Genomic DNA, 24862 nt, shown 5'->3' with positions numbered 1-24862 from the left:
CGCAGAAAAGTCATGTATCTCTCCGCTTTGCTGAAGTGATGGCCATACTCTGAGTGGGGTCCAGAGAGCTCTTTCCCAAGTTCACCTTGAGGCCCAACTGGGACACATGCAAAAGAAGGCAATCCGTGTCCTGTGTCACCCGAAGCCGGGACGGAGCACAAATTAGCCAATCATCTAGATACAGCAGAACTTTCATGCCCTAGGACTGCAGGGGCAAGAGGGCTACCCTAAGCCACGTGGTAAATATGTGGGAAGAGGGAGCACCCTGAACTGAAAATGGCGGCCCTGGAACGCAAAACAAAGAACTCGTCTGTGCTGAAGCACAATCAGCACACGAATATAAGCATTCTTGAAATCCATGGACATGAACTATTCCCCCTGGCAATGGTACGAGGGACCTCTGTTGTGCTCAGCATGGAATGACCTCAGGTCCAGTCTTGGGTGAAGTCACCACCTCGCTTTTTTTACAAGAAAGTAGGTTGCGTTGAACCCCCTGGGTTGTGACAAGGGGTCCACAGGTTCGATGGCTAGGAATTTTTATGAATAGCTAATGATGGTCATTTTGACCCAGCTGGAGGCTGGGTGCCATTTTTGGATTGAAGCCTGCTATTCGGGTTAAGGTGGACACCACCCAGGGGTCTTAGTGGCACTCTGCCCAGCAGCTGAGCTGCTGCTGGGAGGAATAACCGACTGCTGGTTCCGATGCCTCAATCCCTGGCCCCCCAGCCTTTGGGGGCTCTGGGGGGTGATGTTTAAGCTTCAAGGCCTGGGGGGCAAGTGAGCAGGGTCATGGCAGAAATGGCCAGGCCTCTCTGTGAAGCGCTGAGGCCTCTGATGGCTGATGGGGTGAGCCTGTGGCTGGGAGAGGCCTTGGGGGGCAGATGCAGAACCCCTAGGCCTCCTAGGGGGTGGCATGTCCCTGAGCAGACCTGAGAACTGCTGTCTGGTCTGGCTAGCCTGAAACCCTGATATCAAATGCACGCTTGCTAGCTCCCACCAAGTTAGCCTGGGCCAGAGCACCCTGCTAACTGTGAGAACAGGATGTAATTCAATGTACAATGCCACAGTGAGAGGGGAGCAGGAACGCTCTCTTCACTGTACCAATTAATCCTAGCTGAGACTGGCGCACGCTGCGCTAGCTACCCACTAAATTAGCCAGAGTGAGAGTACTCTAACTGTGAACAAGATATGAATTAAGGTACAACACTATAGTGAGAGAGGAGCGAGAACACTGTCTTCATTAATACTATACGTAAGGTTAGGCAGTATGAGCCAACAACAAGGAGAACACAGTCTCGTCAGCGCACCACTAATTAACTGTTAGCACGAGCGGGAGCGCTCTGCTAATCATGAAAAACAACAAGGTTGCAATAAAAAGTACGTTCAGTGACAGGAAACAGGGACGCTCTTCTCACTGACACACTTACCTATATAATGCTAATGGATCTTACGAATTGATGTCCACAGGTGAAACGTGTACCTATCACGCTGTTGGAAACGTAGGTGTCTACTTGTCTCAGGCAAACCGAACGGCCTATCCACCACTCTTTCTGTTAAAAAATTACAGTGATACAGGTTTCAAATCAATTTAAATGTGACTACTGGCATGTAAAACACTGTTGGGGGATAATTTCTTGTCCTATATTGTTGACTTTATTTGTAAGAAATATTGTTCACATGTCTAATGAGAGGGGGCAGTGACAGAATCTAAATCATTAAATCAAATTCTGGGGTTAGAATGGAATGATAAAATTAAGTTCGAATAAAAGGATGCTCTTGCTTCTTTAACTTCCTATTCTTTTCAAATCTCCTAAAATACACTCAGACCTTTTCTTTTTTTCCCCATTTCTTTATTTTCTCTTGTGGTTTCTTTTTTAATTCATGTGTGGATTCATTTAGCCAGGGCTGCAGTTAAGTGTCTGATTTTTTGATCCTGTAGAGGGCAATGCAGTCCAGGGTGGTCTGAAAGGTATGGTTAAAATGTGAGTTAAAAGCAGTTAAAGAAGCAGCATTAAAAAGCTCAGAAGACTTGCTCACAAACATATAGTTAAATACCAGGAGGTAGAACGGTGAACCGTGATGGACTGGTAAAAGTGATATAATGACATTGAGTAAAACTAGTTTGTGATCAGACACACAGATATCCTTAGTTTCAATGTTGTAAGGACTGAGACCGTTGTAAAAAAACAAATCAAACGTGTGGCCTTTTGAATGTGTTGGTACTTTAATTGCTTGAGTGAGGTTAAAAAAATCCAAGGTATCCGTAAAATCCGTGACTAGAGACTGAGAATGCCAACAGACATGTATGTTAAAATTACTTAAAATACAAATCTCGTCATACTTTAAAATGGGATAAAACCTCTACAAACTCTTGATTAAAAACACTGTTTGGCTTGGGCCGTCTGTAGGTTATTAAAATTAAAACTGGGGCTTTGGAGTTTACTATGAAAACTAGATGTTCAAAAGATCCATTTAAAAGCTCTCTGAGAGTATTCTCAGAATGTTTGTAAACACAGCCCCAGTTCTTGAATAAAAATACTTCAATAATATCACACTGGAGTGAACCTACACTGAGTTGTAAGTCAGGAAAAAATAATCAGGAGGCAATTGAAGAAAGCAAAAAGGTAACGTGTGTATAATAGTGTGGCTATCTCATTGTCAATCTTTTGTTCTCTGTGTTGTGGTGCTGAGTGGAGAGCTCTTAAAGGAATAGTTCACTCTAGAACGAAATTCAGTCATTATCGTCTCACCCTCATGCTGATGAGAAGTCCGGTGTAGACACACAAACACAAGAGGGATCTGCCTGCACTAGTGATTTGAAACTTTGAAACTCACAGCAGGATGTAAATACCGGTGTGTATCTACCGCAAGTCTTGTTGATCTTGTCTGGTGCAGCTTCCGTAGTGCAAACCGCTGTGAGGGAGACTTGCGTACGCGGGAGCGTGCCTTCAGGCAAATATAGTATTGTGACTGTTCAGGCTAGAAAAATGTACTAAATGACGTCGTTTCGAGAAAACTCTGGATGTCACCAGGACACTTGGATTGCAGCGGACGAGCAGTATGGAGGAATATTACAACGTTTTTGTGTAGTGTTATGTACCTTTTCGTCTCGGACGCCATTTATGCTCGTTATATGGATTATTGCTGCCGGAGGGTACCCCCGCGGGTCTCCAGCTGCACTTTGATGAATAAGAAACTACACCGGACTTCTCATCAGCATGAGGCTGAGTCGATAATGACTGAATTTCGTTCTAGAGTGAACTATTCCTTTAAGTAGCTCTAAAGTAACTATATAATGTATCCTTTCATTTGCATTAATCTGTCTCTCTCACTCACTGTTTCTTCCTGCTATTGTCTCTCTCCCTCTGTGTGCACCAGATATAGCAGTGCTGAAAATTTTACACCTGCTTTGTGTTGTCCTTAAGTAAGTAAATAAGGAAAATTGAAAGTGAACAATTTAGGCCGTAAATAAGGGTCACAAATCCTTACTAAATACTCCTCAATGAATTCAGTATTTCGTTAATAGGTGACATATTACAAAAACATGAAAATGCATACAGTACACTACTCTGTCCAGATGACTGTGTCAACCTACAGGGTCCCACACCAAAGGTGGATTCTGTGGCCTCAGAAGAGATCCGTCATCTGCAGGAGCAGTACAGCAATTTGCGGGCTATGGTTACCCAGATGCGGAAAGACATGGAAGGACTCAGCCATCTTCTACCCCGTCCCCATGCCCAGCCTTGGGCTTCCATTCCTCCATCAGGAGCCCCTGATCAGATGGCCACTGGTCCACCAGCCCAATCCACTGAAATGTCCTCCAACGTCAGCCCAGCAGGTGTGAGCTGCAGTTTTTTTTAACACAAAGATGGTTGATGATTTTTGCAATTTTGTGTGAAAAAACATTAATTGCTGTGGCAAAGTGCACTGACCTTTTTGTTTAGCTACGGTACGGTCAAAACACAACATTTCATAAAACCAGTGACATTTTGCAAATACAACATTTCAGGAAACACAAACAATGTTTAAAAAAACACAACATTTAAGTTAACACAATGACATTTTTATTTCTTTATTTTTTTATTGGGACAGCAGTTCATATAGAAAGTCAAATATTCATACAAAGTCATTTTAAACTCTTCTGCAGTCCACATATTTGCTGTATACAAAAACTATTCACAAGTTGGGAGAGGAAAGCTGTGCATAAAAAATAAAAATAAAATAAAAGTAAATAAATAAAAGGGTAGACAAGGGGAGATTTATGAGAAGCTAAAACAAGGACCGTTTGTTAGATACAAGCAGCATAGCAGGGTCTTTCATACCTCCACGAAATCTGGCTGTAAAGATTTTACATATTTAATCCATTTAGTCCAGAATTTAGTGAACACTTTTTTCTGAAGGTGAAGGGAGAAAGTAATCCTTTCCATGACATAAATGTTATTCACTATATCAATCCATTGCTGTATTTTAGGCGGTTCAGTAAGTAACCAGCGCCTGGTTATAGCTTTTTTGCAGGCTGATACCCAGATACCATACATATATTTATCGGCACACCTTGTCAGAAGGTCAGCATCTCCTAGGAAAAATATGGTAAATTCCAAGGGTAGGTCAGTGTTAAGTATGTTTCTGAGTGCTCTGTGAAACTCCACCCAAAAGGGCTTTATCACTGAACAGTCCCAAAATATATGCCAGTGATTGGCGTTTTGAGAACCACACTGTCTCCAACACCCAGAATTCCCTCCAGAAAAATGTGCCTTCTGCCTTGGTGATATGAAGAAACGAATAATGCATTTCCATCCGAATTCCCGTCAGGTATTATAATTAGTACATTTCCACTGGAATCTAAACATGTCAAGCCAACTTTCACTTGAGATTGACAGATTACCCTCCCTCTCCCATTTTTCTTTAATGTATTCCGTGGTGTAGGATTTATTTTCCATTAATATCATGTTCATAGTGATTGCGTATCTGGAGATATCTATAAAAATCTTTTTTTTCAAGATGATATTTTTCCCTCAGATATTCAATCTTTCAATTGTTCTTTTTCTGTTAGGGAGTAAAATGTTGTTATTCCTCTTGCAATCCAGGATTTAAATCTATAGTCCATTTTGTTTGGCTTGAACATAGGATCATAAGCACACCATTGAATTATTTGTAGTTTATCTTCTTGTTTATGCTCATCCCTAAAAGTATTCCAGATTTTTAGTTGAGCTTGGAGAAGTGGATTCTTTACACCGTTTATGAATCCCGCCAGGTTTTTGTGGGGTAATACTACATGAATTGGAGGGTCATTCATAATGGAAAGTTCAATGTCTTTCCACCTAGCCTGGTATGTCGGGGTACAAATGTTAATTAAGGGTTTAATTTGGGCTACAAAATAATAAGCTTTTAAATTGGGCAGAGCCATTCCTCCTTCCTCTTTTGGGAGTTGTATTGTTTTGCATTTAATCCTAGGTTTTTTTCCTTGCCAAATAAATCTAGAGATTATTTTATTCGATTCAGAGAAATGTTTTGAGGGGACTTCTATAGGAAGGGTGTGAAATAGAAAGAGATATCATGGAAGTATGTTCATTTTCAGACAATCAATTCTGACTGAGGCCAAGGAAGGAAACCGTTCCATCTATGTATGTCATCTTTGATTTTTGTTAGTAGGGGTTAGTTATAATTTATCTCAACCAGTGTTGAGATGATTTTTGGAAGGTTTATCCCTAGCCCTCACTTAAATGTTACTGAACATTTTGTAAACGTACAAAACCACATATAGACAGAATTACAATTGAAGAACAGTAATATAATAAAGTAAAAAATGACAGTAAAAAAAAAAATTAAATAATTAAAGTAAATGGACAAACAAATCAATAGAGTGACATGTGAACTTTCTCCCTTATTTGTAATGCAACATTACGATCTGATTACAACCCTCTTAATTTGTGGTGTCGTTCAGTTTTCTTTTATATTCATTCCACTTTTCCCACCTTGTCTCAAATTCCCCCTCCTGGAGCCTCAATCTGTGTGTGAATCTTTCCATGTCAAATATTTCTTCTACTACCCCCAGCCATTGTTCCTTCATAGGTGAATCTGCTTTGTACCATGCTCTGGTTGTAGTTTTTTTGCTGGCCACCAGCATTGTCTTGATCAGGTATCTGTCCCCACCCTGTGAAGAATCTGCAGTATATATCGCTTGTCTGTATTATATAGGTCTTTGGGTATGGCTCCCAACTAAAACAGCATTGGTTCTAGAGTAACATCCATCTCCAAAATAGTATCAATTTCCTTTTTAACATTAACCCAAAATCCTTGTATAACTGGACAATCCCAGAAAATGTGTGTGGTGTCTCCGCTATTTCCGTATTTTCTTCAACAAAATGCCACATTGGGGTTTTTCACATATGAAGAGATGACAAAGGAGTATTAAAAAATCTGATTTTCACCTTCCAGTCAAATTCTTTCCACAGTTGGCTACTAATTCCCTTATGACAGCCTGTCCATACGTCCATCCATGTAGAATCTTCAATTATAACATTCAGTTCTAGTTCCCATTTTTCCTTGATATAATCCGTGTTTTGTGAAGTGCTAGTTGTTAACCTTTTATATATATTAGATATGTGTTTTTTCATTGGGAAATGCCTCTCTAGAACACTAATAAAGTACTCTTCTACTTCATTTGGGTTTTTGCTGACCATTTCCCTTTCCTTATGGTATGTAATATATATATACATATATATATATATATATATATATATTTATATATATATATATATTCCTTAAGGTACCCATACAAATTTTTTGATGGGAGGTCAAATTGTTCTTGAAGTTGAGAGAATAATTTGAATTCTGTTCCTTTGAAAAGTTGATTAATTGTACGGAGACCTTTGTCGGCCCACCTTCTACACCCGCAATCCCACACGGAAGGTGGGAATTCTATATTTCCTACTATCAACATGGCCCTTGAGATTGACTCCAATCCCCTGAGCATTTTTTTTACTGTTGTCCAGACTTTTGAAGTGTTTTATCCATTCGTTCTTTATTTTGACTTTATTGACTGACTTTGTTTCAATAAATGGTAGTACTGATAAGGGAACACCTCTAACCGAATCCCGCTCTATCTGAGTCCATATTGTCTCCCGATCATTTCCGATCCATGCCACTATTGCATTTATTTGAGCAGCCCAGTAATATTTTTTAAGGTTTGGTAGACCTAGACCTCCCTTGTCTTTGGGTAAATGAAGGGATTTTAGTCTTATCCTTGGTCTCTTCCTTTGCCAAATAAATGTTGAGATTAGTTTATCTAACATGTTTAAAGTGGAAGCAGGTACTCTTACAGGAAGGGATTGAAGTCTTGGTAATTGATTCATTTTTACCGTCTCTACTCTACCAAACAAAGACAGGGGGAAGGACTTCCCAACGTGTCAAATCATTTTTTATTTGTTTAATTAATTTGTTATAATTTGCCTTGAACAATTGAATAGGGTTAGGTGTAATAACAATTCCCAAATACCTAAATCCTTGTTTGGACCAGCAAAAAGAGACATTGTTATTTAATTGTATAGGCCAGGTACCTGAGATCAGGGCCGGCTCCAGCCCATTTGGTGCCCTAGGTGAGATTACTCCCCGCCGCCCCCCCAAAAAAGAAAAGAACACCATCATACAATTGAATGACAAAATCTGAACCATCTGAACACTCACAACAGTTTTATTTGAACAACAACAATGAACTTTCAAGTCACTCTTTCCAGCATGTGTTTCAACTAAATTTCAACTAAATTCTACACACCTAGACTTCCTTGCAGCAAAGGCATCTATTGTGTCATTAAATGACAAGTGCCTAGACACCTATTAATCCTTCAGTAAGGTCACACAGTGATTTACAAATAACAGCACATCAGGCAATAAACACATCTGAAGCATAAATTATGAATAACCATAGTATTGTTCAGTAATGTGACTGCAGCTGTAACATGCAATTTCATAACTCACCTGCTTCAAGCTGACTTTATGAGGTGGGTGGTGGTTGATGTGGTAGCGCTGCTGCTGCATGACGCCTGACTTGTAGCTGTATTCAAACATAGAGTACATCCATACTGTTAACTTTGTTGTGTCATTCTACTTCATTTAATAAATTCATTAATAAGGTTTGATATGAAGTAGGTACTGTACAAATAAACTATTTTATTTGTTTAAAACCTAAATGTACTCTAATTGCTAATAAGCTTGTGCCATTCAGTCACAACAACAACAACAATAATGATAATAATAATCATAACAACAACAACGACAACAACATAGCCGTGCGTAAGAGACCACGAACAATTGGCTAAACCTACATGCTTCAGAGAGTGGTGTGGATGTTGCATCAGAAGGCCCCTCTCCAGCAGCTGTTAGGGGCGTCTGGAAATATTTTTTGAGCGCATCTAGACAGATATAGAGTAGATTCACTTATAACTGTACAAAAAAAAAAAAAAACTACAGCAGACAGAATAGGACAAACAGCTGTTGCAGCTTGCAGCAGTTATTTGCATAATTGGTGTGTTCAACATAACAATTATAATTACCTTTTATAATAAAAGATTCACTACTATTTCACAATAAACAACACAGAGTACAACCTGCGGCCTCTACTTTGATTCATGAGTCATTTATCCTTCTTAGTAGCTATCAGTGTCATTGTCTAGCGTGTTAAGCCAGCGTTGCTTTATTTCAACCTAGCTAGCAAGCTAATACAAATGAAACGTCTTCACACAAAACGGCATTTAAAAAAAGATGACATAATGTTACCTTTATATTGGGACTTCTTCTTCTCCTCTTTTCTTCTCTTTCGGTATCGCGCACCTGAGGGCTTTGACAGCGATTTTCATCTCTAATATCAAAACATCAAAACATAACCTGTCTGTCACTTGACGTGACGTGACCTAAACTCTGTGACACATATCTGACCCTCTGAGGTGCGCAGCCAATGACCACACGTCACGTGACTCAGCATCACAAGTCAGAAACATGTCATTGTTTATCTGCTTCTTTATTTTGTTAATATTTATTATTTTCAAGACAGAACACGAAGGGAGGGCGCCAATAGGCATCGGAAATTATTATTGGGTTTTTTTCTCCCTCGAGGGTGACTGGCAACGCCCCTCCTGCAGATGGCGCTCTAGGCGACCGCCTTTATCGCCTATGCCTTGCGCCGGCCCTGCCTGAGATCATCATGGCTTCTGATTTATTTTCATTAATTTTGTATCCAGACACTGACTCATATTCATGTAGGCATTTCATATGTGCGGGGATGGAAAGAAGTGGATTCTTCACAAAAAGTAAAATATCGTCTGCGAACAGACTTAACTTATGAATTGAGCCCCCTTCATCCGCTATCCCTTGAATTTGTGTATTTTGGCATATCGCCTCTGCCAAAGGCTCAATACTAAGAGCAAATAGGATGGGCGACAGTGAATCCCCCTGTCTCACAACCTGCTCGATCCTGAAAAAGGTAGAACAGTGACCATTAACTCTAACTTTGGAGCTGGGCTCTTTATATAATAGGTTTATCCAAGCCACAAATTCCTTCCCGAAGCCCATTTCTATCAGTGTCTGCCTCAGAAATACCCAGTCAACTCGATCAAATGCCTTCTCGGCGTCTAAGCCAAGAAGCATTGATTGTTGTTTGTCCATTGCCGCTATTGCCTGCAGGTTCAGGTCTCTCCTTATGCTATTTGTTCCTTGACGTCCTAATATGAATCCCGTCTGGTCTGGTTGTATGAATTTTTTTATATTTTTTTGGATTCTAGTAGCTATTATAGAAGTCGGGATCTCATAATCTACACAAAGTAAACTTATTGGGCGATAGCTGGTGCACTGAAGGGGGTCTTTCCCCTCCTTATGTATGACTGTTAATATGGCTTCCGACCATGAGTTTGTGGGGCCTCTTGATTTTAGAACATAATTACATAGTTTACATAATATGGGCGTGAGCTCATTCACAAAGATTTTATATTATTCTCCAGAAAAAACGTCTGTTCCTGGTGTTTTGTTTTTTTTTAGTTCAGTAATGGTTTCTTTAATTTCACTCTCTGTGGTGAGTTTGATTAAGAGTTCTGATAGGGCCCTATGATTTCCGCGATCACGGAATCGCGAACGGAATCGCGGAATTGGCCGATTAAAACGGAATCTATTTTTCAGCGCGGAATATCGCGGAATTTGACATAATTTCACTGAAATGCTGTTTTCGTGTGGAAGAGGAACATATGTGCAGAGATGGACAGAGTACTCGACCCCAGTACTTGAGTAAGAGTACAAATACTACTGGTCAAAATTTACTCTGTTACAAGTAAAAGTAGCTCAGTCGACATGTTACTCGAGTAAGAGTAAAAAAGTACTTGCTTTTAAAGGTACTTAAGTATCCAAAAGTACATGCTTTTAAATTTACTGTAAGTAAAAGTAAGAGTAAGAGTAAATTTCTTATTTTTCACATCAGTGAATTACTATAATTTTTTTTAAATGAATTTAAAGGAGCAATAAGCGGAAATACATTATTTAAGACTGAAGGAATTAAAAAATCGCTACATGGAGAACGAGAGGTGTAATTTCATCTGGAGTATAGGATGACGTCACACACCCGCTCTCTGTGTTGATCTCCAGCCTCATGTTTACAAGCCGGTCCGGCCGCGCGTTCATGTGCGTTCATGTGAACTCCGCCTCCTCCCTCCCTGTAAAACGCGACAGCCAGTGAGTAGTGACAGCGGCAGCATTTTCGAACTGCAATGGCAGACAGCGGAACAAAACCTTCCAATAGACGAGCAGGAGCAGACTAAAAAAAAAAAACGGTCATTGGCAAAGAAATTGTCCGATAAAGAAAGGGATAAAACCAGAATTAACATTGGCCTGGCGTTTCCGAGGTGGAGGGAGCTACGAGAGCTAAAGGGGCTACAGTCGGACTCGGAGCTGGCTCTTCTTCTTCTTGATAGGCAAGTAACACCATAAAGTCAAATGTCTGTTTTATTGTCTGTGTTACAGTAACTTTACACACTTGCCGCTATATTGCATGAGTATGTAGCATGGGTTAATGTCCGGAGCTGGAGTTGTTACCAGCTCGGTCCTCAGCAATGGGTCAGGCGTTACGGTTGTGTTTGGTGAGTAGCCCGACAGGCAGCTAACATTTCAATTAGCATTGTAAAATTTTGCCTGGCGGACAACCTGGGGGGCTCACGGGCTGTCACACCAGGCTGAAACATCGGTCTGACTCACGGAGAAGAGTAGGAACGTTAGCATTAGCTCCCGGTGCTAGCACTAGCCAGGATCCGGCCATGGCTCTAGCCCAATCAGCCGATAGCAGTCAGCTGCGATCGGCAACTGGAGCAACTCACAGCTATGCAGTGCTTCTACCAGCTCTAACAACTTGATCACTGAACCTCCAATCCAGCTGGGGGTTTGCTAAAAAGTCGTTGCTAAGAAGGAAATATTGTCATTGTCATTTGTCATTGTCGAGCAGAGGCAGAGGGAGGTGTGGCTAATGGCACACTTTGTTTTGGTCTACAGGCAGTGCTCAACAGCAAACCTAGCGGTGAAATGATTTCGCTTTTTGCTCCTTTAAGGACCTTTTAACTCTTGTTTCTGAGAATTAACTCTTTGAAACCACCTGCACTGATGTGCTTGCTTTTAGAACCACAATGTTATATAAAGCCTGCAGAAACACCTATAAAAACAAATAAAATGAATGGGATCACAGGAGGACAGCAGATGTTGCAGATGCAGATGTTTATTAACAATCATTAAAACTGTAACCAAATAAACCTGCACCGTCCAACTAACTCTCTATCATTTAGCTAAGTTGGGAACTGGAACCCCCTCAAACACCAATGAGAATCACGGCTTTACAAACATCACTTCTGACTTCTGCTATGAACTTGACTGTTAATCAGGCATGCAAGGATGTTGTACGACAAAGTATACATCCAGCTTAATCAGCCCAAAAGCAGCGTTCCCCCAGGATTATACTAGAACAGCATTTCTCAGTAATATGGCAAATGGATTAACTGAGGCAAAGCAAGGGGGTCAACAGAAGTTTGGTGTGTGTTAATAACAAATAACTTTACGTTATGAGAGCGTTTCATTCGGCCATCGTTTAAAACCACAACACACACACGCGCACACACGCACACACACAGCGCCACTTCCTACAAAATGTAGTTTTTGTGATCAACACACACTCACATTCTCACAACATGATGAAATTGACCGGGACAAATAAAAAAATTACATGGTGAAAGTCTGGTTAACTTACGTCAACGTGTTTCTTTAAGTTGGACGTGGAGTTGTTGAAAGCAGAGAGGTAGTTTTTCTTCGGCAAACACAATAAACATTTGAAAATATATGTCTGTTTGTCTGTGTCCACGTTTTTTACTCTGTCAAACTCAAACATGGAGTCCAGATAAGACCAAGGATTTTCTAAAAGTTCCTGCTCCGGATCATTATCAGACTCAGACTGAGACTCAGCGGATTGTCTTTCTTCTCCTGATGCAGCCATTGTTGCGGTTTTGTGTTGACAAACGCAGTCGAGAGCGTGGCTACTTTGGTGGTATCCTTATGGGGAGGGATGACATATTTACGCTTTTACGTAGATCCCAGTGGAGAGCGTGCACTGTGATAGGTTTCCTTCTTTAACAAACAGCTTGTGTCTAATAGTATTTTAATAAAGGAAAAAAAAAAAAAAAGAGCAGACCTGAAAGTAACGAGTGCTTTTCAGCCTTCCTAGAAATTAACTCGAGTAAAAGTAAAAATGTTTGTCTTGGAAATGAATTCAAGTAAGAGTAATAAGTACCAAAGAAATCATACTCAAGTAAAGTACAAATCCTCTGGATATGTACTTAAGTACAGTACTCGAGTAAATTTACTCCGTTACTGTCCACCACTGTGTATGTGTGGGGAAAACTGCACGGAGGGAAGCAAATCTGTGTGGCACAACAAGCCCCCCCCCCACAGACTGAGCCCCTCCCCCTTCAAAACAATGTAAGCATGGCGAAGTGGCCGCCCACGGCTCTGTCTAGCTAGCGGACACAACTAAACAGCTAGTAGCTGCTGTCAGCTTGTGTGTAGCGGCAAGCTACGAACAGTCGCTACTTTCAAATTAAAAGCCCCCCGCTAAGAACCCAGCTCTAAAATCCAATGGGGTGCAATGTAAAGCTCTTATTTTGAAGACAAATTCGTTGTCACTGTTCACTGCCCAACTTCGTGCTTCACGTCACGTCACATGCACGCCAAGTGGCAGCTTTTGGAAAAGGAGGAATATTGCCTCCCTTTTAGAAAGACAAGGCGGCAGATTGCCGCCCTTACCTTGGAGCAAATGTGCCACCTTTTCTATCTAAAAAGGGCTTCTGATAGGTGGGAAACTTGAAGAGAGAGTAGCTCACAAGGACTAACTAGTCCTACAGCTTAAATAAGTTGTTTAAGTTACTTTTGAAGAAGTTTAAAATGTTTGGTGGTTGTTTTATGACAAATCAACTAAAGTTTCATTACTTGCTGCTTGTTTTTGATGGACTTTAATGTACTGTACGGTACAGTGTTGAGGAAATGTGTTGTTTGTCACCTCAATAAATTTAAGTTAATTTCTATTTAATTTGTGTACATTTTAGTCATTTACATTTAAAACACACTGTTTTTGGTTGTAAAATAAGAGTAAAAGGTAAAAAAAACGGGATTCCCAAAAATTAAAACGGAAAAAACGGAATTCCCAAAAATTAAAACGGAATTTGGGAAAAAATAAAACTGATTTTATAGGGCCCTATTCTGATTCCTTACTTGATAGTTTATTCATTTTAAGGGGTCTTAAAAACTGTAATTTTCTCTTCCTTAAATTCAAGTTTTTCAGCCCTATATAACTGTTTGTAATATGTAGCAAATGAGTCTGATACTTTGGTGAGATCGGTCTCCACCTGACTGGTTTCAGGGTTCCTGATCTTGGGAACTGCACGGCTAGATTGGGCTTTTCTGAGTTGAAAAGCCAGTAGCCTACTAGCTTTATTCCCCATTTCATAATACTTTCTAATAATATATCTGAGAGCTCCCTCTGCCTTATATGTCAGAACCTCATCCAGTTGTTGTCTAACTTCCTTTAACTTTTTAAAAGTGTCTTTCTTTCCAAATTGTTTATGTTCCCTTGTTAATTTTTTTATTTCAGCTTCCAATCCTTGTAGTTTTTGCAAGCCTTTTTTTCTTTATTCTAGATCCTATGGAGATAATCTTCCCTCTCATCGTGGCCTTACTGGCATCCCATACAACTGAGGTGGAGACATTACCATCGTCATTTATAATGAAGTACTCAGTCAGAGCTCCTTGTAATTCCTGTCTGATGTTTTTATCTGTTAGTAATGAGACATTAAGTCTCCAGTATCTAAATTGGTTGTCTACTCCTAAATTAATTTCATGGTCACAGGGCCGTGGTCTGATATAGAAATTGGCTCAAGTGTACATTCTTTTATTCTGTATAGTTCAGTTTTTGATATGCAAAAGAGGTCTATCCTCAAAGAGCTCCCATGTACAGTACTTGGGACATAAAGGTGAAATCTCTCTCATTAGGGTGGAGCTGTCGCCAAATGTCTACTAGACCTAGTTCCTTCATCATATCCGATAGCCCCTTGGACATTTTAGATTGAGATGTTCTTGTTGCAGGTAACCTGTCCAATTTTGAGTCCAGGGTGCAGTTAAAATTGCCCCCCACTAGCATAACCCCCTCACTTTTATCTGCTAATAGAGTTGCTTTTTTGATAAAAAAAATTAAGTATGGTTATCTTTATTCCTCCAATTGTGCCTATCACCATAACATACCAACCTTCATCGTCTTGAAAGATTTTCTCATTGTTGTAGTACACAGATTTATTAAATAGTATATCAACCCCTCTCTTCTTCTTCCTCCCACACTATGCACTATAGATCTGATCCACCCACTCTCTCTTCAGTTTTAAGTGCTCAGTCTCTGACAAGTATGTTTCCTGAATTAGAGCAACAGAACAATGCAACTTCTTTAATTGTCCTAAGATTTTCTTCCTTTTGATTGGATTATTAAAGCTATGGTCTACGATTAACATTATTTAGATGGTGGTTATGGCCCAATAGTACGACCTACACAATGTGAAGAGTAAAAGGAACCAAATAAATCCATTCTCTCTAGCGCCTGTAAAACTGAAAAGAAATTGACCAATAGCAGCCATCCGGTCCGCATGGATGCTATTGGTCAATTTTCCGATCCAATCCCCTCGCTCACTCTCCTGCTCCTGCTCACGTCTGGTCCCGACCCACTTCCGCATTTGAAACTACAAGCGGACAAGAGGTTTGTTTTGCCCTGAGCAGTTCAGCTGCCTCTGCTTGCCCCACCGACAAAGAGTCAAAGAAAGAAAGTCTGTCACTGAAGACACAAAGCGGAGATGTAAAATAAAGAGGGCTCAAACCTGAGTAAACATCGGGTCATCATTTGAACGGTGGTGAAAGGTCCGTAAAGATATGGACCCGATGCTGATACAGCGGAGTTTCTGTTGAGCAGGTAATCTTTCGTCTTTATTGTGGATGTTGTGACAGATAACTTTCATGCCGATGCTGGCTTCTATTGCACGTCTGTCCGTCCTGGGAGAGGGATCCCTCCTCTGTGGCTCTTCCTGAGGTTTCTTCCACATTTTTTTTTCCCTGTTAAAAGGGCTTTTTTTGGGGCAAGTTTTTCCTCACCTGAATCGAGGGTCGAAGGACAGAGGGTGTCGTCTCTGTACAGATTGTAAAGCCCTCTGAGGCAAACTGTGATTTGTGAATTTGGGCTATACAAATAAAATTTGATTTGATTTGATTTTTGATTTATGACTGTGAAAGCTGCCGTTAGTTTGTTTCTGTGTTATTAGACGGTCGAGACAATTTCTGTCTCTGCAGTATTGTCAACACTTGTTTATTTGTTTGACGGAGACGTTAGCCTCTATGCTAGCATTGTAAGCTAACAACAAGCTAACATTGCTATCATGTTTACACCAAATCCGCTTATTTATTTGCTCGTGGAAGCTAAATGAAGCAGCAAATAATGCAAGTAAGATGAATGAATGGATGAATGAAACCCCAATGCGAAGCGGAGGGGTTTCGGATTTATTTCCGGATTTTTATTTTTTTACTACTCAACTGTTTTGCTAACCCTCCTCCCGGTCTTGTCCATTTGTTTTCAACAAAGCCTTTGCTAAATCAATATGATGGATTATCATATACGCGTTACGATGTGTGTATTTGTGTGTCTTATCTGTCATAAACAAGAGATTACGGTTTACGGGTTTGTTGCGATTGTGTCGCGGTCTGGTGCTACTCAGAAAACAGCTGGGACACAGCTGGTCCAGGCTCATGTAGGTTTAGTTTTCAGCCACAATGTGGAAGCGATTGTTGTGAATAAAGCTGACGGCAGCATCTGTTAGTCTCTTGGCCCTAATAACTTTTAGAAGTGGCTAACTTAGCTGTTGATAAATAGTAACTTATTACGTAGCTGTAACATAATGTAGCTGTAACATGCTAATGACGTTAAACTAGCTTGGCTGTGGGGCTTAGCTGTGGACATTGTAATGACTTACAAGATTTACGTGAGTAAATACAGGTCTGTAGTTTCGGATGTCAGCCGAGTCAAGGGCGGGTTTCTTTAGGAGTGGCTTTACTGTAGCTGTCTTGAAAGGAGCTGGAATATGGCCTGAAGTGAGGGAAGAGTTGATCAGAGTGGTGAGGAAAGGCGAGATGTCGTGCAAGATGTTTTGGAGAAGAGAGGGAATCGGGTCGAGTGAACAGGTGGTGGCACGGTTAGACGTCACTAGCGTGTGAACATCTTCAGAGGAAAAGGGGGCTGAAGCAGGTAGGGCTGTCATAGGTGAGGTTTGGGGGGGTGCTTTCTGGGAGGGCATAGGAGTAAATGAGGAGCTGATGTCATTTACTTTGCTTGAAAGGAAGGGTGACAGAGACAGCGTAGAACCTGTTGATGTGTTGACAGATGATGTGTTGATAGATGATGTGTTGATAGATGAGTTTCTTGTAGAAAAATAACCTGCATCTAAATTTTGTCAACACCTTTCCCCTTTTAACTGGGTTTTTCCATACCATTAACATTTAACAACACCATTTTGATACCCCTATGTTGCATTATATTTCCCCTCAGAGCATCTTTCTGTCCCCTGCATGTCACAGAACACAATCAGTGATATAATAGCAACCGCTAATCTAAAAAAACAAATATTAAGGAACAAAACTTGGTCTCCCAAGGTGTTAGGGGGTTTTACGCTTGTCCCCCTTTTCCTTGCTGGTGGGTGGGGGGGGTGAAGCCTCTCCCAGTGAAAGGGCCCCCCATAGTGGTGGAGAGCTCCTCAACAGGTGATCTCCCAAGCTCACTATAATTGTCCAACATTCAAACTAAACTCGAGAGCTCCCGGCCTGGACTTTGTGTACATTGTCCATTTAGTCTTTAAACCCTCTGCCTTTAAATTTGTGCTACAAGTGGTCCCATGTGTCCTTCCACTTATAATATAACACACGAACACTTCATTAATGAGAAGAAGAAGAAGAAAAAAAAATACTGCACATATATCACATTCGCCAAGTTTAAAAAAAAAATCCCTGATCTACAAAATTGAGGTAACTTCAAATACCATACCAAGTTTGTTTCTTACTTACTGACTGCGGTGGTCCAAAAGGTCAATCAGGGAACAAAATAACTAGCTGTATTCAAAAACAAATAGGCTGTGTGTCTGTTCTCTGTTCTTTTTGGGTCCCCGTGGTTCTTCACCTCCTCTCCTCCCTCTCTCCTTTCACTCTCCTTCGTGTCTCGCTGTCGTCTCCTCACTCTTATCTCCCGTCTCCAACTTTGGTCCGCTTGCGCCGGCCTCCAGTCTCTGCAGCAGTGTAGGTCTCTCCTCTCCCTGGTCTGGTACCTGCCATCCTCTCTGTCGCATGGCCTTCGCCGCGTCCTGAGCGCTGTTGTACACTTTGATTCCATCAGTCCAGTGAACCCTCAGTGTGTCCACTGGTGATTGAAACCGAATCCCCCTCTCATTGAGAATTTTCTTTCGCCCCGCATATTTCCAAAGTTTAGCAGCCACCTCTGCCGCGTAGTCATGATAAAAAATCACTCTCCGTCCCTCCACTTCCACCAACTTTTGCCAGGCCATCTTGAGGACATTTTCCTTGACTTCAAACCTCAAGAAGCTGACAATAATCGCTCTGGGGGGCTTGTTTGGTTGTGGTTTTGGTGCTAATGCTCTGTGCGCCCTTTGGATCTCCAGTTTAATATCATACGACATGCCCAGCTCTTTGTGGATTAGCTTGTCCATGTATTCGATAACCGAGTCTCCTTCTACCCACTCCTTCAGCTGTCTGTATATCTGTAAGGATTATTTTTCTTTCTCCCAAACGATCGCATATTTGGCGGCCTGAACATACCCCAAAACTCACCAAACTCGGAACATACGTCACATCTGGTGAAAAATTTGATAATTCAACATGATTAGGGGTGGGTGTCGCCAGGGGACTCCATAGCGCCACCTAACCTAAAAAAATGCGTGCGCAAATCATTTTTGATCGTCATGACATTCACAGGAGTCAAAGGTCTCATCGATTTAGCCACAAATTCGTTTTGTAAGAGTTTTTGCTGCAACAGGAAGTCGGGCATCTTGAATGGCGTGCAGCGGTTTTAATTTTAGAGGACTTTAGGATGTTCGCAGACTCACCAAATTTGACACCTAGGTTCAAACTCATGAGTACTTTAGTTTGATGCCACAACTGCCCTCAGGTGCGGCACAACAGCTCAGTAGCGCCTCCTAATCCCATTTGGTACATACAGACAAACTCCTACAAACACCAAATTTGGCATGTCCGTCGCCAGTCACGAACATTGATATCTGATGTGGGTCTGGGCCTTTTAAGTGCAAAGATGCACCACAGTGCCCCCACGAGGATTGAAAAGGGCGCTTAAGCTTGAAGCCCCGCCTCCTACATGCACATACATGAACGAAATTCGGTATGCATATGTACCATGACCAGACGCACAAAACAAGAATCAACACCCATGCCCTCAGTGCAACAGGAAGTCTGCCATTTTGATTCAAAGTTGAGATTTCGCCGCCGTTTTGACCCATTTCCTGCCTCGTACTTTAACGAACTCATCCTACAGATTTAACACCACAGACTTCACATTCGCTCAGTATCATCTTCAGACCTTGAAGATGAAAAGTTATCAAAAGCTTTCGCCTCCATTACACCCGGTGGGCGTGGCAGTGCAGTCAATTTCGATCCTTCGCCATAAAACACAAAGTCCTTATAACTTCAACATACAATTTCCCATCTACACCAAATTGGTCACACATGTAGAGGGGTTCGGCCTGAATATGCCTATGCATCAATACTGTGTTCTGTGAAAAGATGGCTCTATAGCGCCCCCTGGAATATTTCAAACTTGAAGCCCTGCCTCCTACATGCACATACATGAACGCAATTTGTTATACATATGTATCATGACCAGACACACAAAATACATCCTGGCACCGAAACCCTCAGTCCAACAGAAAGTCTGCCATTTTGATTCACAGTGGCCATTTTGTCAAACTTGAAGCCCCACCTCCTACATGCACATACATGAACGAAATTTGGTACGCATATGTATCATGACCAGACGTACAAAAAACCCTCATGGATCCATACCCTCAGTCCAACAGGAAGTCGGCCATTATGGTTCAAAATTCAGAACGTCACCACTTTCTCCCATTTCAAACCCATTTCCATGTCTCGTACTTCAACAAACTCCTCCTACAGATTTAACACCACAGACTTCACATTCACTCAGGATCATCCTCAGACCTTGAAAATGAAAAGTTATCAAAAGCTTTTGCCTCTGTTACACCTGGTGAGCGTGTGGTCAATTTCAATCCCTCGCCATAAGCAGGAAGTCCTTATTACTTCGACATACATTTTTCCTTCTACACCAAATTGCTCACACATGTAGAAGGGTTCGCCCTGAATACATCTATGCATCAATACTGTGTCATATCTATAGCGCCCTCTAATGCCAGGTCATGTAAACAACAACTTTCTCTGATTTTCATGTAATTTGCAGGACTCATAGGTCTCATCGATTTAGACAGGAATTAATTTTGTGGAATTTCTTGCCCAACAGAAAGTCGGCCGTCTTGGATTGCGTGCAGCCATTTTCTTTTTTCAAACATACTTTTTCCCATCTATACCAAATTCGTCACACATGTAGAGGATTTAACCCTCAACACTTCTATGCATCAATACTGTTTTGTATCCATAGCACTACCCACTGGACACAGGAAGTCACTGAAAATTTCACTGTTGTGTTTTGGGTCACACGTATCCCATTTAGGTAGGAACCTTTCCACAGGCAACGGACAAGCACACATCTGGCCGCGCACCCTCCGACAGCACCACGGCCCGACGTACATGGGTTTCTTCTTGATCTCCCTTCTAAGTCAGATACCTTATCTCAGAGTTTGCTTTGTTGTTCCAGCGAAGCTGTAAGTATTTCCTGCACCTCGGTACTCCACTCTTCCACCTCAACGGTGTGCTCCTCCAGCATCTCAATTCACAGCCTCTAGAAAGCTGTCCAGCCCTTGCTTTATCTCCTCTCCGAGTTTGTCCACATATTCTCTCAGTTGTCCAACATTTTCTTGAACTCCTTTCAGATTGTCCTCTATTTGCTTGCCAATTTTATCTAATTTAGCGTCCACGCTGTGCTGGCTCATCTTGATTTTAGCCTGCATGTTATCTAAGCTAGCCTGCAGGCTAGGTTGCTCGGTGTCGCTAGTTAACGATGTGTTAGCCGAGAGCACCTGTTCGTGTTCTGCCTTGACCTGCATCTTTCCTGGCTGTTTTTCAACTCGTCTTTCTTCTCTCTTCCTTTCATGCTTTGTGTTCTGTTCATGACCTACTCTTCCCACTTCGAGTTGTACTTATGGGGTTTCTTTTGTCCTTTATTCTTATTTGGCCAGGAGCCATGGACGTTGGAACTATTTTCTGAGAGGGGGGACGGGATTGTTGTTGGGAGGGGCGGGGGAAGCACGCACACTTATCAATTATTAAGGATTTGATTTGAAGTTATTTTATAATAGCATGCAGTTATAAGATAACTAGAATGGATGAACACGCATCTTTATTGTTAAGAAAATGAAACTTTGATAACTAAATCAAGCAATTTAAGGAACGGAGCATTATTTGTACCCTTGAATGAAAAAAAGACAAAAAGAAAAGTCTGCGCTCCTGACTCAGGACTTTCATGCATTTCCAAAAGTGGACCTTCTCTCAGTTGACCTACTGATGAAGATTTTAAGCAGGGTCGAGACATCGCTTTCATCCATAAGGTCACTTTGAGCGTTCATAATGGCCAAATGTGTCTCTCCTGCGTCAAAGTGTTGCGTAGCCAGGTTTTCAGCCTGCGCAAGGCTGAGAAAGAGTGCTCAGATGCCGCGACAAATATGGGCAGGGCCAGACAGAGCTTAATGAGCTTCTCCACTTCCAACAGCATGGAACAGGTTTGGGGCTGCAAGGTTTGCAGGATGGACACAACATCCTGGATGGTGCTAACTTCTCGTCCCCTTACACACATCCCTCAGTATGTCCAGCTCAAGGCTTACGCGCAGATTCCACTGGATACGGTACGGCTGCGTTACGGCTCCGCCACGGCGGCGGAGCTGATCCGTAGCACTTTAGTCTATGTGTTAACTTCCACCAGGTCCGCTGCGCTGCGTGTCTGCTGCGTGCCAGCTCCGGCAGTCCGCAGCCCTGCGGAGCAGATACGCAGGACTTCTATTCTGGCGGACGCTGCAACACAACGCAGCAATTCAGCCGAGTTTAGCACAGAGCAGACAGGAAGTCAGACACGAAACAACAACAAGAAATCCGGTTGATTTTCAAAATAAAATGTTGATACAAACACAAAAACCTCAAAAAAGAGACAAATACAAGCTCTTCTTCTAATCCGTCGGTCGGGAACACTTCGTGTTGTTGTGTTTATAACACATACATATAACTGCGTTCGTGTGTGATAATGTAATTATCGCGGGAATTCCTCGGTTTCGTTTCTCCAGCTGATCGGCGGAGCTGCGCCGTAGCGGACTCAAAACGCAACTGGTGGGGGTTGCCGGACGAGGACGACGGAGCACAATCGTACCGGAGCCGTAACGCAGCCGTACCGTAGCTGTACCGTATCCAGTGGAATCTGCGGGTGAGCCGCTCTTGTGGAAAAGGGGTCAGTTCCAGGGAACCCACCCCCCCCCCCCCCACACACACACACACACACACACACACACCCCTCCCCTCCTATGCTCCTTAATCCCTCCCCTCCGAGCTAGTATCGCTCTCCCCTCGGGGTGTGTCGCGACAAGAGCAAGCAACAAGCAACAAGAGCAACAAGCCCGGCTGATGGAAACCAAATATGGCGCCAGCTTTGAATGCGGAGTAACGATGTTGGATTCACAGGTAAAGTTATTACAATGTCCACAGCTAAGCTCCACAGCCAAGCTAGCGTAACGTCATTAGCATGTTACAGCTACGTTACATTACAGCTATGTAATAAGTTACTATTTATCAACAGCTAAGTTAGCCATTTCAAAAAGTTATTGAGGGCCAAGAGACTAACAGATGCTGCTGTTAGCTTTAATCATAACGATCGCTTCCACATTGTGGCTGAAAACTAAACCTGTATGAGCCTCGGACCCAGCTGTGTCCCAGCTGTTGTCTGAGTAGCACCAGACCGCAACACAAACGTGCCCTGTAAACCATAATCTCTTGTTTATGACAGATAAAACCACACAAATACACACATCATAACGCGTATATTATAATCCATCATATTAATTTAGCAAAGGCTTCGTTGAAAACAAATGGACAAGACCGGGAGGAGGGTTAGCAAAACAGTTGAGTAGTGACCGGGCAAGAAGTTGTTATGGAGAAATAAATCCGGACAGGATGATTGAAACCCCAACGTGAAGCGGAGGGGTTTCAGTCATTCATTCATTCATCTTACTTGCTGCTTCATTTAGCTGCCACGAGCAAATAAATAGTCTGATTTGGTGTAAACATGATAGAAATTTTAGCTTACAATGCTAACATAGAGGCTAACATCTCTGTCGAACAAGTAAACAAGTGTTGACAACAATGCAGAGACAGAAAATATTTCGACGCCATCTAATAACAGAAAAAAACTAACGGCAGCTTTCACAGTCATAAGCCAGCATCGGCATAAAAGTGATTTGTGTCACAACATCCACAATAAAGACGAAAGATTACCTGCTCAGGGCCAAACAAACCTCTCTCCCGCTTTTAGTTTCAAATGCGGAAGTGGGTTGGGACGAGACGTGACCAGGAGCAGGAGAGTGAGCGAGGGGAATGGACGGAAAAATTGACCAATAGCAGCCATGCGGACCGCATGGCTGCTATTGGTCAATTTCTTTTCAGTTTTGCAGGCGCTAGAGAGAATGGATTTATTTAGTTCCTTTTGCTCTTCACATTGTGTAGGTCATACTATTGGGCCTTAACCACCATCTAAATAATGTTAATAATAATGATCAATCTTTCAAATCGTAGACCATAGCTTTAAATTCAAAATCCTATTATGAATATGGTTTGTTATTTCTGTCATTATTTCTGTCCATATTCTTTTTTTCCTCAGTCAGTTGATAGTGTATACCGTTGTTTGTGTATTATGAATTATTCATTACAGGCTTATTGCTTAATAAATAGGCGTACATGGATGTACAGTATTGTTGAACTATATTGGTTTTTTAATGTCATAATCTATGGCTAGATACATCAAAACTGTCTGTCCGCAATATGTTATATGGAGAGTGTCACCTTTCAAGGCCTCGGAGGATATTTAGGCAATTCTTCTTCATATTCTTTCACAAATTATATGTTGTATCTTTTCAATTTTTTTAAAATATACAGTATGTTAATAAAGAAAATAACAAAACAAGCAAAAACTAAATATTGCACTATGTGTGCGCATTTGTTGCATTCTTTCAACATACACAATTACAGGCTATTGACGAGTTTTATGGTAGGCTATGTGTTATTTCAAACTACTGTTGATATAGCCCCAAATAAAGTTTATCGTGAGGCCTTGTTATCATTATCATTATTATTATTATTATTATTATTATTATTATTATTATTATTTACCCTCCATGTTCCTCAACTCCCGTTCCTCCTCCTCCGCTGTATGGTGAAAACGCGCTGGAGTCTTGCTGGTGTGTGCTGGATGTGGTGGCTTTAGGTTGTCGATGCAGTGCGGGGGGCAGATGGGAGGCCGCACCCCCCGCACCCCTAGTTCCGACGTCTATGCCAGGAGCTCCTCTTTTTTGCTGCCTATCGTCTCATCAGCAAACCCGAAGTCCTATCCCTAGAAATATCAATGAGTTTTGATCCCACTTTAGTTTAAATTTCTCTCTAAGGTGTTTTGAAGGTATATAATTAAATGACATGATTTGTGTTTTTTGTATATTTAATTTATACCCTGCATATTTACCAAATGTGTCAAGAAGTTTCATAAGGTTAGAGAAGGATTCAGAAGGGTTATTTAAATAAACCACAATGTCGTCCGCATACAGCGCCACCTTGTGGTCTTCTTCGTTAATGCGGATTCCTTTAATGCTTTCCGTCTGCCTTATGTACTGTGCAAGAGGCTCTATGTACAGTGTGAACAGTGGTGGTGAAAGTGGGCATCCCTGTCTCAATCCACATTCTAAGGTGATTCTGTCTGAAAGGTGTCCATTTATTTTAACCTTAGCTGATGGTTTACTGTATAAGGTACGGATGGCCTTTGTGAAGTTTTTATGAAAGCCGAGTCTTTCAAGGACTTCATATAGGAAAG

The 24862-nt window shown here is 41.6% G+C and overlaps 2 protein-coding genes across 8 annotated transcripts in view; one reads left to right on the top strand and one right to left on the bottom strand.

Moving 5' to 3' along the window:
• The window catches only part of ccdc57 (coiled-coil domain containing 57), a 123740-nt gene that overhangs the window by 55039 nt on the left and 43839 nt on the right, over positions 1–24862 (top strand). For all 7 annotated transcript variants that reach the window (XM_084342557.1, XM_084342556.1, XM_084342555.1 and 4 more), the window contains one exon: positions 3598–3838. In XM_084342557.1, coding sequence (XP_084198683.1) covers positions 3598–3838 — 241 coding nt within the window. The remainder of the gene's footprint in view (positions 1–3597; positions 3839–24862) is intronic.
• The window catches only part of slc16a3b (solute carrier family 16 member 3b), a 138506-nt gene that overhangs the window by 71792 nt on the left and 41852 nt on the right, over positions 1–24862 (bottom strand). The window lies entirely within an intron of this gene.

This window comes from Pagrus pagrus (assembly GCF_965226575.1).
Source record: "Pagrus pagrus genome assembly, chromosome: 21".
NCBI classification, from domain to species: Eukaryota; Metazoa; Chordata; class Actinopteri; order Spariformes; family Sparidae; genus Pagrus; species Pagrus pagrus.
The sequence above is the reverse complement of the archived record's forward strand: the minus strand, read 5'-3'. Positions and strand labels throughout refer to the sequence as shown.